This window comes from Bubalus kerabau, chromosome 10 (genome assembly GCF_029407905.1).
Source record: "Bubalus kerabau isolate K-KA32 ecotype Philippines breed swamp buffalo chromosome 10, PCC_UOA_SB_1v2, whole genome shotgun sequence".
Classification (NCBI taxonomy): domain Eukaryota; kingdom Metazoa; phylum Chordata; class Mammalia; order Artiodactyla; family Bovidae; genus Bubalus; species Bubalus kerabau.
In genome coordinates this window covers 69,737,099-69,757,693 of record NC_073633.1, presented here as the reverse complement: position 1 = coordinate 69,757,693, position 20,595 = coordinate 69,737,099, and the positions used below count along the sequence as shown (strand labels likewise).

Here is a 20,595-nt window from a genome sequence, read left to right as displayed (position 1 = left end):
GTTTCAGGCTCTGCATTTTGGGCTGAAATGCTGCATAAGTGGTGTGTCTTTCTAGGATAACACATTAGAAAGCACACAGTGCTCATCTGCCCCTTGATGATATTCATTTTGATCACAAGTCCAAATATGGTCCAGTATCTTCACTGTAGAGAATTATTATTCTTTTTCTTTTTTGCTACTAATAAGGACAGGGGCACTCTAAGACCATGCAAACACCCTACTCCCTACTCATTAAAGTTTCCCAATAGATTTAGCATCCATTGATGATTTTTGCCTAATCCAGTCTTTACTATGGTGGTTGCAAAATGATATTCCAGTCTAGCATTCCTTCCACCTGTACTGGTAGATTCTTGGCATCCTGTCAGCAAAAGCTCTCCCTTCCCAATTAATTTTTTTTTAAATTTTATTTTATTTTTAAACTTTACATAATTGTATTACTTTTGCCAAATATCAAAATGAATCCGCCACAGGTATACATGTGTTCCCCATCCTGAACCCTCCTCCCTCCTCCCTCCCCATTCCATCCCTCTGGGTCGTCCCAGTGCACCAGCCCCAAGCATCCAGTATTGTGCATCGAACCTGGACTGGCAACTCGTTTCATACATGATATTTTACAAGTTTCAATGCCATTCTCCCAAATCTTCCCACCCTCTCCCTCTCTCACAGAGTCCATAAGACTGTTCTATACATCAGTGTCTCTTTTGCTGTCTCGTACACAGGGTTATTGTTACCATCTTTCTAAATTCCATATATATGCGTTAGTATACTGTATTGGTGTTTTTCTTTCTGGCTTACTTCACTCTGTATAATAGGCTCCAGTTTCATCCACCTCATTAGAAGTGATTCAAATGTATTCTTTTTAATGGCTGAATAATACTCCATTGTGTATATGTACCATAGCTTTCTTATCCATTCATCTGCTGATGGACATCTAGGTTGCTTCCATGTCCTGGCTATTATAAACAGTGCTGCGATGAACATTGGGGTACACGTGTCTCTTTCCCTTCTGGTTTCCTCAGTGTGTATGCCCAGCAGTGGGATTGCTGGATCATAAGGCAGTTCTATTTCCAGTTTTTTAAGGAATCTCCACACTGTTCTCCATAGTGGCTGTACTAGTTTGCATTCCCACCAGCAGTGTAAGAGGGTTCCCTTTTCTCCACACCCTCTCCAGCATTTATTACTTGTAGACTTTTGGATCGCAGCCATTCTGACTGGTGTGAAATGGTACCTCATAGTGGTTTTGATTTGCATTTCTCTGATAATGAGTGAGGTTGAGCATCTTTTCATGTGTTTGTTAGCCATCTGTATGTCTTCTTTGGAGAAATGTCTATTTAGTTCTTTGGCCCATTTTTTGATTGGGTCATTTATTTTTCTGGAGTTGAGCTGTAGGAGTTGCTTGTACATTCTCGAGATTAGTTGTTTGTCAGTTGCTTCATTTGCTATTATCTTCTCCCATTCTGAAGGCTGTCTTTTCACCTTGCTAATAGTTTCCTTTGATGTGCAGAAGCTTTTAAGGTTAATTAGGTCCCATTTGTTTATTTTTGCTTTTATTTCCAATATTCTGGGAGGTGGGTCATAGAGGATCCTGCTGTGATGTATGTCAGAGAGTGTTTTGCCTATGTTCCCTTCTAGGAGTTTTATAGTTTCTGGTCTTACATTTAGATCTTTAATCCATTTTGAGTTTATTTTTGTGTATGGTGTTAGAAAGTGTTCTAGTTTCATTCTTTTACAAGTGGTTGACCAGATTTCCCAGCACCACTTGTTAAAGAGATTGTCTTTAATCCATTGTATATTCTTGCCTCCTTTGTCAAAGATAAGGTGTCCATATGTGCGTGGATTTATCTCTGGGCTTTCTGTTTTGTTCCATTGATCTATATTTCTGTCTTTGTGCCAGTACCATACTGTCTTGATGACTGTGGCTTTGTAGTAGAGCCTGAAGTCAGGTAGGTTGATTCCTCCAGTTCCCTTCTTCTTTCTCAAGATCGCTTTGGCTATTCAGGCCCTCGCACAGAACAAAGGACTGAACAGAGATACCCAGCTGCAGACCTTCCCCCTCCGGTGACAGGCAGCCAGAGCCGGAAGGGGGCAATCGCAGCCCCAGAGAGACACTATCTATAAAACTGTAAGCAGGCTTCTTTGCTAACTAAAACTTCTTGGGGGTCTGGACGGTCAACATATGCCTGAGAAGGTGCACCGGTTTTACACCCAGATAACCGAGTGGCGGGGAGGCTATAAGTCGCAGCATTGGCGCCCGCCAAACACCTCATCACCTGAGCTGCTCGGATCTGGGAAGAGCACAAAACGCAGGCCCAACCGAGAGTCTGTGCCTCTGAGGACTACCCGAGTGCCTGAACCTGAGCGGCTTGGACCTGGGAGCTCAGCCCAGGGCAATTTTGTACCTGTATTTTCTTTATAATTTTTGCGACATTGTTTTTGTTGGTTTGTTTGTTTTCTCTCTTTATTTTTCTTCTTTTTTTTTTAACATTGTATTTTTGAAATTCCAAACTCTACTCTAGATTTTTAATTTTTGCTTTTTGGTATTAGTTATCAATTTTGTACCTGTAGTTTCTTTATAATTTTTGCGACCTTGTTTGTTTTTCTTTGTTCGTTTTTTCTCTTTCTTTTCCTTCTTCTTTTCATTAACATTGCATTTTTGAAATTCCAAACTCTACTCTAGATTTTTAATTTTTGCTTTTATGTATTTGTTACCAATTTTGTACCTTTAAGAACCCAATCTTTAGGACCCATTTTTCACTAGGGAATGAGATTACTGGCTTGACTGCTCTCTCTCCCTTTGGACTCTCCGTTTTCTCCACCAGGTCGCCTGTATCTCCTCCCTAACCCCTCTCTACTCTACCCAACTCTGTGAATTTCTGTGTGTTCCAGACGGTGGAGAACACTTAGGGAACTGATTACTGGCTGGATCTGTCTCCCTCCTTTTCATTTCCCCCTTTTATCCTTCTGGCCACCTCTGTCTCCTGCCTCCTCCTTCTCTTCTCTGTATAACTCTGTGAACATCTCTGAGCGGTCCAATTGTGGAGTGCACATAAGGAAGTGACTACTGGCTAGCCCACTCTCTCCACTATTGATTCCACCTCATCTCATTTGGGTCACCTCTAACTCCCTCCTCCCTCTTCTCTTCTCCATGTAACGCTGTGAACCTCTCTGAGTGACCCTCACAGTAGAGAAACTTTTCATCTTTAATGTAGATGTTTTATCAATGGTGCTGTATAGAAGGAGAAGTTTTGAAACTACTGTAGAAATAAGACCGATAACTGGAAGTAGGAGGCTTAAGTCCAAACCCTGACTCCAGGGAACTCCTGACTACAAGGAACATTAATTGACAGGAGCTCATCAAACGCCTCCATACCGACACTGAAACCAAGCACCACACAAGGGCCAACAAGTTCCAGGGCAAGACATACCAAGCAAATTCTCCAGCAACAAAGGAACACAGCCCTGAGCTTCAAGATACAGGCTGCCCAAAGTCACCCCAAAACCATAGACATCTCATAACTCATTACTGGACATTTCATTACACTCCAGAGAGAAGAAATACAGCTCCATCCACCAGAACATCGACACAAGCTTCCCTAACCAGGAAACCTTGACAAGCCACCTGTACAAACCCACACACAGCGAGGAAACGCCACAATAAAGAGAACTCCACAAACTGCCAGAATACAGAAAGGACACCCCAAACTCAGCAATTTAAACAAGATGAAGAGACAGAGGAATACCCAGCAGATAAAGGAGCAGGATAAATGCCCACCAAACCAAACCAAAGAGGAAGAGATAGGGAATCTACCTGATAAAGAATTCCGAATAATGATAGTGAAATTGATCCAAAATCTTGAAATTAAAATGGAATCACAGATAAATAGCCTGGAGGCAAGGATTGAGACGATGCAAGAAAGGTTTAACAAGGACTTAGAAGAAATAAAAAAGAGTCAATATATAATGAATAATGCAATAAGCGAAATTAAAAACACTCTGGAGGCAACAAATAGTAGAATAACAGAGGCAGAAGATAGGATTAGTGAATTAGAAGATAGAATGGTAGAAATAAATGAATCAGAGAGGATAAAAGAAAAACGAATTAGAAGAAATGAGGACAATCTCAGAGACCTCCAGGACAATATTAAACGCTACAACATTCGAATCATAGGGGTCCCAGAAGAAGAAGACAAAAAGAAAGACCATGAGAAAATACTTGAGGAGATAATAGTTGAAAACTTCCCTAAAATGGGGAAGGAAATAATCACCCAAGTCCAAGAAACCCAGAGAGTCCCAAACAGGATAAACCCAAGGCGAAACACCCCAAGACACATATTAATCAAATTAACAAAGATCAAACACAAAGAACAAATATTAAAAGCAGCAAGGGAAAAACAACAAATAACACACAAGGGAATACCCATAAGGATAACAGCTGATCTTTCAATAGAAACTCTTCAAGCCAGGAGGGAATGGCAAGACATACTTAAAATGATGAAAGAAAATAACCTACAGCCCAGATTATTGTACCCAGCAAGGATCTCATTCAAGTATGAAGGAGAAATCAAAAGCTTTTCAGACAAGCAAAAGCTGAGAGAATTCTGCACCACCAAACCAGCTCTCCAACAAATACTAAAGGGTATTCTCTAGACAGGAAACACAAAAATGGTGTATAAATTCAAACCCAAAACAATAAAGTAAGTGGCAACGGGATCATACTTATCAGTAATTACCTTAAACGTAAATGGGTTGAATGCCTCAACCAAAAGACAAAGACTGGCTGAATGGATACAAAAACAAGACCCCTACATATGTTGTCTACAAGAGACCCACCTCAAAACAGGGGACACATACAGACTGAAAGTGAAGGGCTGGAAAAAGATTTTCCATGCAAATAGGGACCAAAAGAAAGCAGGAGTAGCAATACTCATATCAGATAAAATAGACTTTAAAACAAAGGCTGTGAAAAGAGACAAAGATGGTCACTACATAATGATCAAAGGATCAATCCAAGAAGAAGATATAACAATTATAAATATATATGCACCCAACACGGGAGCACCGCAGTATGTAAGACAAATGCTAACAAGTATGAAAGGAGAAATTAACAATAACACAATAATAGTGGGAGATTTTAATACCCCACTCACACCTATGGATAGATCAACTAAACAGAAAATTAACAAGGAAACACAAACTTTAAACGATACAATAGACCAGTTAGACCTAATTGATATCATAGGACATTTCATCCCAAAACAATGAATTTCACCTTTTTCTCAAGCGCACATGGAACCTTCTCCAGGATAGATCACATCCTGGGCCATAAAGCTAGCCTTGGTAAATTCAAAAAAATAGAAATCATTCCAAGCATCTTTTCTGACCACAGTGCAGTAAGATTAGATCTCAATTACAAGAGAAAAACTATTAAAAATTCCAACATATGGAGGCTGAACAACACGCTGCTGAATAACCAACAAATCACAGAAGAAATCAAAAAAGAAATCAAAATTTGCATAGAAACGAATGAAAATGAAAACACATCAACCCAAAACCTGTGGGACACGGTAAAAGCAGTCCTAAGGGGAAAGTTCATAGCAATACAGGCACACCTCAAGAAACAAGAAAAAAGTCAAATAAATAACCTAACTCTACACCTAAAGCAACTAGAAAAGGAAGAAATGAAGAACCCCAGGGTTAGTAGAAGGAAAGAAATCTTAAAACTTAGAGCAGAAATAAATGCAAAAGAAACAAAAGAGATCATAGCAAAAATCAACAAAACCAAAAGCTGTTTTTTTGAAAGGATAAATAAAATTGACAAACCATTAGCCAGACTCATCAAGAAACAAAGGGAGAAAAATCAAATCAATAAAATTAGAAATGAAAATGGAGAGATCACAACAGACAACACAGAAATACAAAGGATCATAAGAGAGTACTATCAACAATTATATGCCCATAAAATGGACAATGTGGAAGAAATGGACAAATTCTTAGAAAAGTACAACTTTCCAAAACTGGACCAGGAAGAAATAGAAAATCTTAACAGACCCATCACAAGCACGGAAATTGAAACTGTAATCAAAAATCTTCCAGCAAACAAAAGCCCAGGTCCAGACGGCTTCACAGCTGAATTCTACTAAAAATTTAGAGAAGAGCTAACACCTATCCTGCTCAAACTCTTCCAGAAAATTGCAGAGGATGGTAAACTTCCAAACTCATTCTATGAGGCCACCATCACCCTAATACCAAAACCTGACAAAGATCCCACAAAAAAAGAAAACTACAGGCCAATATCACTGATGAACATAGATGCAAAAATCCTTAACAAAATTCTAGCAATCAGAATCCAACAACACATTAAAAAGATCATACACCATGACCAAGTGGGCTTTATCCCAGGGATGCAAGGATTCTTCAATATCTGCAAATCAATCAATGTAATACACCACATTAACAAATTGAAAAATAAAAACCATATGATTATCTCAATAGATGCAGAGAAAGCCTTTGACAAAATTCAACATCCATTTATGATCAAAACTCTCCAGAAAGCAGGAATAGAAGGAACATACCTCAACATAATCAAAGCTATATATGACAAACCCACAGCAAACATTATCCTCAATGGTGAAAAATTGAAAGCATTTCCTCTAAAGTCAGGAACAAGACAAGGGTGCCCACTTTCACCATTACTATTCAACATAGTTTTGGAAGTTTTGGCCACAGCAATCAGAACAGAAAAAGAAATAAAAGGAATCCAAATTGGAAAAGAAGAAGTAAAGCTCTCACTGTTTGCAGATGACATGATCCTCTACATAGAAAACCCTAAAGACTCCACCAGAAAATTACTAGAACTAATCAATGACTATAGTAAAGTTGCAGGATATAAAATCAACACACAGAAATCCCTTGCATTCCTATACACTAATAATGAGAAAACAGAAAGAGAAATTAAGGAAACAATTCCATTCACCATTGCAACGGAAAGAATAAAATACTTAGGAATATATCTACCTAAAGAAACTAAAGACCTATATATAGAAAACTATAAAACATTGGTGAAAGAAATCAAAGAGGACACTAACAGATGGAGAAATATACCATGTTCATGGATTGGAAGAATCAATATAGTGAAAATGAGTATACTACCCAAAGCAATCTATAGATTCAATGCAATCCCTATCAAGCTACCAACAGCATTCTTCACAGAGCTAGAACAAATAATTTCACAGTTTGTATGGAAATACAAAAAACCTCGAATAGCCAATTAATTATTAGTATGAACTTAGGTGGAAAATTCTGAAAGAGATGGGAATACCAGACCACCTGACTTGCCTCTTGAGAAACCTGTATGCAGGTCAGGAAGCAACAGTTAGAACTGAACATGGAACAACAGACTGGTTCCAAATAGGAAAAGGAGTACGTCAAAGCTGTATATTGTCACCCTATTTATTTAACTTATATGCAGAGTACATCATGAGAAATGCTGGGCTGGAAGAAGCACAAGCTGGAATCAAGACTGCTGGGAGAAATATCAATAACCTCAGATATGCAGATGACACCACCCTTATGGCAGAAAGTGAAGAAGAACTAAAGAGCCTCTTGATGAAAGTGAAAGTGGAGAGGGAAGAAGTTGGCTTAAAACTCAATATTCAGAAAACTAAGATCATGGCATCTGGTCCCATCTCTTCATGGCAAATAGATGGGGAAACAGTGGAAACAGTGTCAGACTTTATTTTTGTGGGCTCCAAAATCACTGCAGATGGTGATTGCAGCCATGAAATTAAAAGATGCTTACTCCTTGGAAGGAAAGTTATGACCAACCTAGATAGCATATTCAAAAGCAGAGACATTACTTTGCCAACAAAGGTCCGTCTAGTCAAAGCTGTGGTTTTCCTAGGAGTTATGTATAGATATGAGAGGTGGACTATAAAGAAAGCTGCCAAAGAATTGATGCTTTTGAACTGTGGTGTTGGAGAAGACTCTTGAGAGTCCCTTGGACTGCAAGGAGATGCAACCAGTCCATCCTAAAGGAGATCAGTCCTGGGTGTTCATTGGAAGGACTGATGTTGAAGCTGAAACTCCAATACTTTGGCCACCTGATGTGAAGAGCTGAGTCATTTGAAAAAAACCCTGATGCTTGGAAAGATTGAGGGCAGGAGGAGAAGGGGACAACAGAAGATGAGATGGTTGGATGGTGTCACCAACTCGATGGACATGGGTTGGGATTTCTTTGGAAGGAATGATGCTAAAGCTGAAACTCCAGTACTTTGGCCACCTCATGCGAAGAGTTGACTCATTGGAAAAGACTCTGATGCTGGGAGGGGTTGGGGGCAAGAGGAGAAGGGGATGACAGAGGATGAGATGGCTGGATGGTATCACTGACTCGATGGACGTGAGTCTGAGTGAACTCCGGGAGTTGGTGATGGACAGGGAGGCCTGGCGTGCTGCGATTCTTGGGGTTGCAAAGAGTCAGACATGACTGAGCGACTGATCTGATCTGGGAGTTGGTGATGGACAGGGAGGCCTGGCGTGCTGCGGTTCATGGGGTTGCAAAGAATTGGACACAACTCAGCGAGTGAACTGAACTGATGAATTTATGAATGCCTGTAGTTTCCCCCACTGGTTTGTCAACTAAAAAATATAGTCACTAAAAAAAAAAAAAAATTATATAATCACAACCTAAAAGTAGAGAGTTATTTTATTTGGTGGGAATGTTTAGTACTCTGAGTCAGGCAGACGGCATCTCAGTAGCTCTGAGAAAACTGCTCCAAGGAGGCAGGAGGGGAAGTCAGGCTATATACAAGTTTGCAACAAAGGGAGCAGGCACTCTGAACATCAAAAATCAGGTAGCAAGCTAAGGAATTCAGCATTCTGTGTATGGGAAGATGCAAGCCTCTAGGCTCACTGATTCATTCCTTTCATGAGCGCCTCAGCTATCTGGGGCCCATCCTGTTTCCTTGCTCACCTTGCTTCTTTATTCCCCCAGCTCCTCAGCAGTCACTGGGGAGGTCGGGGTTGGGGGTGGCTGCACCCACTGGATTGCAGTTTTGGGAGCCTTCATTCATATTTGGAGGCCAGAAATTGCTGATGGCTGTGACATTTCTTGTTTATTGATATGTCAGGAGATACTTTCATTTCAGTTTATAATTCATTCTGTCTTTAAGTATTTTGGTGCTCAAGTTGTCCCAGACTGGGTCAGCAGGAACCCTTTCAGAATGGCCCTTAATGTCCTTGTGACATGTTCCCATTACATTTTTGAGCACTTCCTTGCTTTCTGGTGTCCCAGGATATCCCAGGCTTGTCTCCTTGCCCCAGCTCACGGTTATCATTTTGAGTAGCTCTTTTATAGTTATGCATCTAGGGCCTACTGGGTTGTTTAGGGCTAATTATCCTCTTATGAAAGGATGTCCGTCTACTCTGTTATTTGATTTTGTGCGCATCCTCTTTGTAGTTTTCTTGTTTTCTTCCTTCCTAGCTGTCAGGCAGTTGTGACTGGGAGATCCTTCTAGCTCCAGCGTTTTAAAACTGCTACTTCTAATCTTTTTATTGGCTGGAAAATGAGATAGCCAAACTCATTAAATTCTATGTAAAGTAAAAGCAGATGGGTGGTGTGTGAGGCCCACAGCATATTTTTATGAGCAAAGTGTATGAGCTCGAGTGCACGAACTTAATTTTGTTATTAGGTCTTTTTCTCTCTGGTTCTCTGCTGTGCCGTGGCTAGTTGAGGCTTGCAGATATGGACTTGGATAAATAAATGGTTATTGTTCTTCCAAGCCAGGATTCAGCAATACATGAACCGTGAACTTCCTGATGTTCAAGCTGGTTTTAGAAAAGGCAGAGGAACCAGAGATCAAATTGCCAACATCTGCTGGATCATGGAAAAAGCAAGAGAGTCCAGGAAAACATCTATTTCTGCTTTATTGACCATGCCAAAGCCTTTGACTGTGTAGATCACAGTAAACTATGGAAAATTCTGAAAGAGATGGGAATACCAGACCACCTGACCTGCCTCTTGAGAAACCTGTATGCAGGTCAGGAAGCAACAGTTAGAACTGGACATGGAACAACAGACTGGTTCCAAATAGGAAAAGGAGTACGTCAAGGCAGTATATTGTCACCCTCCTTATTTAACTTATATGCAGAGTACATCATGAGAAACGCTGGACTGGAAGAAGCACAAGCTGGAATCAAGATTGCTGGGAGAAATAATCAATAACCTCAGATATGCAGATGACACCACCCTTATGGCAGAAAGTGAAGAGGAACTCAAAAGCCTCTTGATGAAAGTGAAAGTGGAGAGTGAAAAAGTTGGCTTAAAGCTCAACATTCAGAAAGCGAAGATCATGGCATCTGGTCCCATCACTTCATGGGAAATAGATGGGGAAACAGTGGAAACAGTGTCAGACTTTATTTTTGTGGGCTCCAAAATCACTGCAGATGGTGACTGTAGCCATGAAATTAAAAGATGCTTACTCCTTGGAAGGAAAGTTATGACCAACCTAGATAGCATATTCAAAAGCGGAGACATTAGTTTGCCAACAAAGGTCTGTCTAGTCAAGGCTATGGGTTTTCCCTGTGGTCATGTATGGATGCGAGAGTTGGACTGTGAAGAAGGTTGAGCACCAAAGAATTGATGCTTTTGAACTGTGGTGTTGGAGAAGACTCTTGAGAGTCCCTTGGACCAGTCCATTCTGAAGGAGATCAGCCCTGGGATTTCTTTGAAAGGAATGATGTTAAAGCTGAAACTCCAGTACTTTGGCCACCTCATGCGAAGAGTTGACTCATTGGAAAAGACTCTGATGCTTGGAGGGATTGGGGGCAGGAGGAGAAGGGGACGACAGAGGATGACAGCCATCCAGAGATGGCTGGATGGCATCACTGATTTGATGGACATGAGTCTGAGTGAACTCTGGGAGTTGGAGATGGACAGGGGGGCCTGGCGTGCTGTGGTTCATGGGGTCGCAAAGAGTCGGACACGACTGAGCGACTGAACTGAACTGATTGTTCTTCTGAAGGGTTTATAAAGAAAGAAGATTATTTGTGTCCCTTTTGAAGTATAGGCTTTTAGATTAGATTTTCTCTTCAGACCTAATTCTACTGTTTAAAATATGAATTTCAAAAAATCTACCGAAAGGCTTTAGAGCAGTGACTGTCAGCTCTGGCTGCACATTTCAATCACCCAGAGGACTTTCAAAACATGCTGATGCCTCAGTCTAACTCCCAGAGATTTTGATTAATTGGTCTGGGGTCTGGATTGAGGATGGGGAGTTTCCAAAGTTCCCCTAATGATTCTCATGTGTAACCAGGACTGAGCACCACTCCTGTAAAGAATCAAATGTACCCAAAGTCTCTAGTCTCTGATCCTTCATAGAGAGCTTGTGAACTGGCCCAAGTCTCCAGTTTTTAGAGATCTGAACTTGTTTTATATAACGGCATCCTAGAACTAGAAGAGATTTTGGAGATTATCCAGTACAATGCATTTCCTTATAGGAAAGGTGAAGTGACTAAGTAATAGCATTTCATTTTTCATTGTAAATGAACCTATTCCTTCAAGCCAGAGTTTCTAATACTGTCATCTACAGGTTTCATGTTTCAGAATCACTGGGCTGGAGGTTGTTAAAGTACACATTCTTGTTCTTCTCCCAGACCTAATGGATTGGGATCTTGGGGTGGTAGGGCCCAGGAACCTGAATTTTCTACAGATCTTCTTTATAAAGATAAAAGTTTGAACACCACTACTCTGAATAGGTTATTTATGTTAATGAAGGAGAACCATGTTATTCACTAGATTCAGTTTATGGAAATAATTGATAAAAAACAAGCTATAACTGAATGGCAATATTAATTTCCAACAAATCTATAAAATGAACCTAGTAGTTCTTTTGCTCAAGTAAAATGTCATTCCTTTATGATGATTATGTGGAAATATTTAATCTCCCTTCTAGAAAAGATGTATGAAATTCATGTGTATTTGTGAAATTCAAGCACATATTAACTCTAATAGAGATGATGCTAGTAAGATTTGGCCCTCAGTTCTGGTTAACCTCAGAAATATAGACATGGCCTTAATAATTTGGTGGATGATGGTTGTTGACTATTCCATCTGCTGTCCTGCAGACATGTGCTCAGTTTGCATGTAAATTAACAGACACAACCTCAGGGACCCAAGCCACTAGAGAGCCAACTAGAGTACTTCGCAAAGCACTGCACATTCGCTCCACTTCTTCCACCTTAAGGCTGACTAAGCTCATAACTGAGAGTGGGAATAAATATAAGTCACATCCCTAACTCCCTCTGCCATCATGACTCCCAGGCCCTGGTGAAGACGCGGAACTTGTTATGAAAATCAGGGGCTGTTGACTATTGCAAGGTTAGGATTGTCCTAAGATGCTAAAGTTTTCACTATAATGAAATGTTTTGTGAATACTTAATCAAGTTGAAATTGCTAGATGGAGTTGGTTAAAAGAAATAGAATAAACTACAAAATATTATGTAAACAAACAAAAAAGCATATCACATAAACAAAAGAGTTACATGAGCCATCAGAACTGATTAGGTTGGGTCAGTGCCTAATTGCCAAGGGTAGCCTTCCTTGATAAAGGTTTTTTGGGGAAAAAAATCCATCCTGACTCCTACACAGTTCAGTAAACCCAATACTGAATTAGACCCCTCCTTCTTCATAGTGCTAGCCAATATTCTTGCTGCCTTTATTTCACCTTAAATTGGTGTTTTGATGGTTTCCTTTTCGTGTTTTGAGAGTTGACTTGTATTTGAGAATGGTGCTCACTTATCAGCTCCTAACATGGGTTTTTACAAGTTTTAGGCACTTTTAGAACCTCTTTGCAGAATACACCTGGTGTAACCAGACTTTACAAGTCATCAGCCGAGGGTCAGGAAGACAGCAACTGAGATACATCACCTGCTTCATTTCAGTAATAAGTAGAAGTATCATTGAGTTCTTTCAAAATGTTAGTGAAGTTCACTCCAGTTTTTCAGATTTCCCCATGTCAGCTGCCAAAGGGATCCCATGAACTCTGTACGGGGAGACCACGTTAGTTATTTTATCACTGCCTTGCATGGGAGCATGGATGATCTTGGCAAGCGTGTGCACCAGTACGAGCACTCACTGTACAGTGCTCCGTGCAGCCGTAGTCTGTGTGTGTGTCAGGGAGTCGGGGCCAGAGCCTGGGGGGCTATGAAATAATGGAACAAACACACATTTGGATGCTCTCCTTTTTTGCAGTATGAAATGCTTCACGTTACACCACCCATGAGCTCACCAGATGTCCTCAAGACGAGTCCTGTGGCTGATGCTGCCGGCTGGGTGGACGTGGACAAAGACACTCTGCAGCACAAGCGGTATCCAAATGTGTTTGGGATCGGGGACTGTACCAACCTGCCGACATCAAAGACTGCTGCCGCCGTAGGTAAGGCCTTGAGCTATGTTCCCTGCTCACTCAAAGCAGGGGTGCCTTCTGCTGAGGCACCGCCATAACAAAAGCAAAAGTTGGACACCAGCGGCATTTCATTATATACTAATTATATTAATAAAGAAACTTTTGTGCCTAAAAACGCCTTTGGCCTCCCCAAAACAGAAGTGTTGTCAATGAACCTAGTGTTGTGTAAAGAAGACAGTATCTGTTGAATGCTTTGCACCAGACCAGCATGACCTCATCTGCCTTTTCTGGGTCAGAGGGGTGGTTTTCAGGGGAGGGGGACATTGGAGAGAGTGGTACCACTTTTCCAGCTCTCTAGAATTCTGTTAACTTCTCATGCTACCGTGCTCACATCCCTGGTCTTCTTTGGAACATCGCTGATGCTGGGCAGGTTGGCTGTTTTTCTTCTGCCTGAAACACCGTAAAACTAGGGAAGCATTTGTTTCCCCAGAAAACACATGCAAGTCAATGAAAGCTTGCAGAGCAGAAAATTGCTGTGTTAAGACAGATACAGTGGAGAGTGCCCTGATTGGTACACGATTAAGGCCTCAGCCTGGGCAACTAAATTCTTCACGTCGATGTTCCGCTCTAGCAGTGATGGAGAGAATTGCCTTTTGGATTCTGTTTTCTGTAGACAGGAACTGTCTTTTTTAGATGCTATAAAACACGAACCTCCCTGCCGGTGGCTATGGGAGCGTTTCGTGTGAAGTGCATACCCACAGAACATGTGTTACTTTTGTCGACTACATCAACCTAAGAAAGGCATTCTAGGAAATCCACTGAATGTCCTTCTTATTATTTATAGTCATTTCCCCCAAACTTTTCATTTCAAAAATCTCAAACCTATGAAAACTTTAAAAGTACAATGAATACCCATATACCCTTCAGGTATTAACCAATTATTCATATTTTGTGACCAATATAATAATTATCCAATAAATGAATATTTTGTCTGATCACTCTATGTACCTTTTTTAAAGTCAACTGAAAGTAAATTTTGACATGATGATACTTCACCCTCAAATACTTCAACTTCTGTCTCCTAAGAAAAAGGACTTTCTCCTTTATACCCACAAGATCATTTTCATGTCTAAGAAATTGAACATTACATTATGAAATCATCAATACAACCCATTGTGAATTTCTCCAGTTTTTCTAAATATGTCCTTTTTAGCTTTACCTATCCACTCTTCCTCCCACCATCCCCAATTCCCCTTAAATCTGTGAGCCAGTCAAAGGCCACACTCCACACTGATTGTCATGTCTCTTTGGTTTTCTTTAATGTAGAACAAGCCTCTGACATTTATTTTTTCACTTACATGACATTGACATTTTTGAAGAGTGCTGGTTGGTTATTATATGGAAAATACCGCAATTGAGAATTGTCTGGTAGTTTCCTGTGATCAGATTCGGGTTGTATGTTTGTGCCTCCCACTGTGTCACCTCAGGAGCCTGTCCTGTTAGTTTGTCTGGCCCTTGGTGAAGCTACAGTCCATCACTGGGTTGAGTTGTGTTCTAGTTACAATCTAGACGGATGGGATATCCGTCTTAACTTCTTCACGTTAAAATTATTTGCAAATTAGTTTTCCTGGAAAATCTAGACACTTCTGATTTCTGACTTTTCCATTTCTTATATAGCTGCCCAGTCAGGAATACTTGACAGAACAATTTCTCTGATTATGAAGAATCAAACACCAGTGAAGAAGGTTTGTATGCCTTATAAGAATCACTGTCTCAACTTACCATCTTCCATTCCTCATGAAAACTTTTCCCACAGTTTTGCTGCTTTCTTAATTAGTTTCTCTATTATGGGCACTTCAGTTTTTGCCTTTAGTATATCCTTGCTATATAATTTCTATATTTTCATTGTACAAAAAGTAGAATATACAAAAAAGGAAAACATTACCACTGCTCAGAGTAAATGATAAGTTCTAAGATGTCTAGGTGGTTGTTGTTTGGTTGCTCAGTTGTGTCCAACTCTTTGCGACCCCATGGACTGTAGCCAGCCAGGCTCCTTCATCTGTGGGATTTCCCAGGCAAGAATATTGGAGTGGGTTGCCCTTTCTGTCTCCAGGGGATCTTCCCAACCCAGGGATTGAACCTGCATCTCCTGCATTGTCAGGCAGATTCTTTACCATCTGAGTCACCTGGGAAGCCAAGGTGTCTAGATAGCATGTGAAAAAAAGCCGCTTTCCAACTCTGTCTCAATCACAGTATGATGGCTACACATCGTGTCCACTGGTGACTGGCTACAACCGTGTGATTCTCGCGGAGTTTAACTACAACGCTGAGCCCCTGGAAACCTTCCCTTTTGACCAGAGCAAAGAGAGACTTTCCATGTATCTCATGAAGGCTGACATGATGCCATTCCTGTATTGGAATTTGATGCTGAGGTAAGTATGTCACCTGGGGGAGAGGCATACCTGTTAGCAGATTGCAACAGCCTGTATAGGGGGGTTGTTTCAAGGAGGCCTTCCAGCTTCAGGAGATATGACCCTGAGCAGGACTGGCAAAGGGGATGCACCTTGCTAAGTCATGTCTCATGGATTGGTAATGGCAGTCTGAGAAGGGTTCTGAAGCCTCAGACAGATGTGGTGGGCAAGAGGCTGCCCTGAGTGAGAGAAGGAGCCGTAGCACAGCTACCCTCCACCCAAGGACACAGCCTCTTCTTTTTATAATCGGCAGTGACCAGTTCTCCTGTCTTTCATGTTCTGGCACTCTCTTGCTGCTGGATACACCATCATCATCATCATAATCATAGTGAATCACTTTGACCTGTCAAGTACTTTATCATCTGCCCCCTTAATTTTGTTTTTATTATAAGAAAAAGAAAACATACTAATTAAGAGCTAAGCTTTGGAGACCTGTGTTTGAGTCACATATGCCCCCTACCAGCTATGCGTCCTAGGGCAAGTTGCTTAAACTCTCTGTGTTTAAGTGTCTTACCTGCAAAATGAAAGGAACATTGTCTTCCTCACAGGATGGGATGAATAAGACAATACATAAAGAGACAGGTCCATCGTAGGCATTCAATAAGTAAACAGTGACAGACTTAATAATTCCTCTTCCTTGTTGCAAAAAAAAAAAAAATCTCATTTGACTTTCCCAAACCCTTTGAGAAAAGTAAGTCAAAATGTAGACACCAGTGTTTTTCAGCTAGGGATGATTCTGTTCCCCAGGGAACATGTGACAATATCTGGAGATATATTTTGTTGTCACAGCTGGAGGGGATGCTATGGGCATCTAGTGAGCAGAGGCCAAGGATGCTGCTGAATAGGACTGCCCCCTACCATTGAGAAGTATATGGTCCAAAATGCTAATAGGTTTGGAAACCTGGACCTGTACCTAAGTTATGAGCTGCTCAAGGTAGAGAGGACTGCAGTTTGTGCATAGTAGAGGCTTCGTACAGGTTTGCTGAATTGAGTCAGTATGTCCAGGCTCACATAGCAAGTCAGTGTTAAGGTCAGTTGCGCCCTCCTAGACATGGTTTCTTTCTACCTTGCTGTCAGTCTTGCTTTATAGCCTGAGAAACAGTGTCTATGAGCAGCCTGGCTTCCCTTTAAATATCCTGCTGCCTGAAGTCACACCCTTTTTCTGATGCAAAGAACTGTTCTGTGTCATTTCTTACAGGGGCTACTGGGGAGGACCAGCGTTTCTGCGGAAATTGTTCCATCTGGGTAAGAGCTAAGGATGGCCCAGCCCTTGCTCTCCCCGGATGGCTTCTGGACCAGAATCACAGCCATGGATTGACCAAGAGCAGCACGAAGAACTCAAAACCCAACCCCATAAAGAATTTACTGCTGGATGACAGTGACCAAATGCCTCCCTTCTCATCCCTCTGGGCAGCTCCCATGCAGGCTGCTCAGGACAAGCTTAATTATTTGGAAACATTCAAATGAAAAAATAGACTTCTATTTTTTAAATAAAAACTTCCACTGATTGAGATTCTATGAGAAAATTTGATCTTGATTGGTGGTATGGAAAGTTCTAGCTGTAGGGAGGAAAAGATTGTGGTGGTGGGATAGTTTACTTGTTACCTACTTTGACTATTCAACGAGAGCTGGCATAATTTCACCAGAGCCTGTCTGGATTTATAAAAACGAGTTATTTCCAGGGAGAGTATTATTTGAAACAGTGCCTGTGAAGGCTGTGAAGACATGTGGCCTAGAGCTGGTGCTGTGGGGGCACAGGGGACTGGCTGCTGCCCCTCTGCTCCTCCACTGTGTTCGTGCTGAGGCCACGTTCTCCCAACCCGTGACGGACACAGGGAGTGCTCGTGCTGGCCTGTTCCTACGGGACGCATAAGTCTTCCACTGGCAACTTTGGCTCCAGAATTGCCCATCAGTCTGGCCAAAGCATCAGGCCCGACTTAGAAGTGCATCAGGCCCGAGGTGGTTCTTCCCCATCCCTCCTTCCTTCCTCCCCCTCTTCCTCTCGCAGGTGTCCCTCTCACATCATGGTCTGAAAGCCCTCCCTTGCCTTCTCCTGTGCCTTCTCCTTTAGCCTTGACAGACATTTCCTCCACTAAATCTCTTGCAAATCCAATTCTGTCATGGCCCCTGCTTAGCAGAGAATGTACACTTAGTGAGGATGGGGTTGATGCAGTACCAGTTTTAGCCAAGATTTTTAATGAGATCACGTTAGAAACACTTCAGGACATAGTTTCAGTTGACTTGAAGTTCAGCAGCAGCTTCAAAATCATTTTTTCTATAATTAGTTTATTTGGAAGCTTACAGTTTCAGGTTTAAGTTCAACCCGGTATTTGAAAGCCTTGCATGTTTCATATTTATTTATAAATTCCATGATAGGGCAATGTGTAACTGTTTATGCAATAGAGTTCAAACCTAAACTGTTACCCAGTTTGAGGAACAGTGTTATTTAGGGTTGCTAAGTCTCTCATTTCCTGAAGTTCCTGGATGGCTTTAGAAGCTCTGCTCAGGCATTTGTTCATTAATTTAGCAAGGATTTACTGAGCTCCTACGAGCTGCCAAACACTGCATTGGCCCTGGAGATGCAGTTGTGATCCAGACAGATAAGGGCCCTGCTACAGCCTCGTTGTTCCCGTGATAGTCTCTTCTCCTTTCCCTGGGATGCTGGGAAGCTTGCTGAAAAAGGCCTTGGTTTGATTAGGAAAGTAGATTTTCTTCAGTAGCACATGTTTCTGAGGAGGAAAGGGAGTACCATCCTCGCAACAGACTTCTCATCTGGCGATAGAAATGGGAGATGTTTTCTGGATGGCCACATTCTGGCTTGTCTGGGGTTTCCCTGTTTAGCATCTATTATTCTGGCATAGCTTTAATAGCACCGCTCCCCGTCCCAGTTTTCACTTTCCAAATGTCCCGTTTGGACAATAGATTTTATTGACCACTCCACCCTCCCACCCTCACCGGGGTTCTAGAATAAGAGAGCAGTGCTACAGTAGGTGGTGCTGTTTCTGTCTGTGCTGCTGGAGAACAGGCAGAGGTGGGGGTTTTCTGTCCTGCTCTGAGTCCCTGGGCCTTCACAGAGCTCCTGCCTGAGCCGGCTGCAGCCTGGCCCCTGGTGGGCTGCTGAGTCAGGGAGAGCTGGGGGCTGTTCACCCAAAATGATCTTTCTCTGCAAGGTCCACGAAGTCCTGGGAGTAGCGTCCCTAAATGTGGACACAAATGCATTTTCAAAGAGTGAAGCTGTGTTTCTGGGAATGGCTGAGGCTCCTGGGTGAGTCACTTTGAAATCCCTCACAGGGTGAGCTGGCGTCTCCTGTGTCTGTTTATGACTGTGTATTCTGAATAAACCTCCAAGCATCAGGAAGTTGCTTCAGTTCACATTATGCTGGGCAGAATTGACTGCCAAGGCTGGGGGGAGGAGTAACCACTATTGACCAGTACATTGGTCTCTAGCTTTCACTCCTTTGATATGGGAAAGATCAGAAATGTGCTGAATTCCAGAAAAGTTTGACTTCTGAAACCATATCTTCTTAACCACAAATGTGGGCTTGCTCAAGGGAGAGGCCCTGCTCTGGGACTGCCTTCAGTTTTTCCAGTCAGCAGCAGTAAACGGGGGAGGGGTGAGACCAGGGTAGCTGGCGGTTTCTCCAAAGATGGTGCCTGGGGTGGGTGAGGTTGCAGGTCCCATCCAGAGTCCAGAAGTGACACAGGGCTGGACAGCTGGCTTGGGAAATCCCTTCTTGGCTTCACCCCCACCCCCACCACTGCTGCCACCCTTTGTCCCAGAGCTTCTTCCCTTTCAATTTCTGCCCTGGCGTCAGCCCCTGGATGAGCTGAGGGTACAGTGCAATCGGACCTGGGTGGCAGCTTGGGGACCACTGAGCTCCAGGGAGAGAAGTGAGACTGAAGTCAACAGGGGGAACACAGGGTTTCAGATTTAGTAGATTCTTTTATTTTGGTATGAAACCTCTTATTTCTAAATTTGTAGACAAATTCAGAGAATGGAGATCAATAAAAGGAATAGAAATCACTTCAAATCCATGACCCAGTTGTAACAACTAATAGCATCTTGGTGTCTTTTTCTCTAATGTTCTAATGATTGCTGTTAAAGTTCCTGAAAACAAGTAGGATCATACTGTAAGTACTGCTTTGTGACCTGTGTTTTACACTTAATATGTGTTGAAGGCCCAGGGGTTGGTTGGGAGGAGAAGGAGATTGGTGAGTAAGTTACTCAAGGTGTACAGATCATTTATCCTGGCTGAGAAAACTGCAAATTAATTAATGTAGCAAATATATGTAAATGTATAATTATCCAACAATCCTGAAGGTAGAATTATCAAAGATAAGGAATATTGTTCTTTTGAGGAAGGTGGCTTTGTAATGTAACATTTAAGAGTGGGTCCTCTGATTGTTTGCATGCACAGGATAACTTTAGTCTGATTTTAAAGCAAAGTCCCCCTTTATGCCCTAAGGCCACAGATGAAGCTTTCATTTCAGATAAGCTCATTGTGATCATTTCAGGGAGGGAAGGATCAAGAGCAATGGTTTGGACGAGATAAGGCTTTCTGAAAAGATGAGTGAAAACCAGGTCTCTTTGGTTTGGTTCACTGCTAAGTAGTTAAGGAGATTGCTTGTCTTTATGCTGGAGAAAGTCAAGGTCAATACTTTGCAAGAAGCAGGTAGAAAGATCACAAGACACAGCTGAGAAGGATGGATGGTGACACATGGAA

The 20,595-nt window shown here is 41.8% G+C and overlaps 1 protein-coding gene across 5 annotated transcripts in view; it reads left to right on the top strand.

Annotated features, from left to right (window-relative positions):
- The window catches only part of SQOR (sulfide quinone oxidoreductase), a 61,301-nt gene extending 43,919 nt beyond the window's left edge, over positions 1-17,382 (top strand). For all 5 annotated transcript variants that reach the window (XM_055538057.1, XM_055538060.1, XM_055538059.1 and 2 more), the window contains exons 7-10: positions 13,247-13,430; positions 15,078-15,145; positions 15,654-15,832; positions 17,070-17,382. In XM_055538057.1, the coding sequence (XP_055394032.1) occupies positions 13,247-13,430; positions 15,078-15,145; positions 15,654-15,832; positions 17,070-17,127 (489 nt within the window). In that variant the 3' untranslated portion in view covers positions 17,128-17,382. The remainder of the gene's footprint in view (positions 1-13,246; positions 13,431-15,077; positions 15,146-15,653; positions 15,833-17,069) is intronic.
- The last annotated feature ends 3,213 nt before the right edge of the window (positions 17,383-20,595 follow it).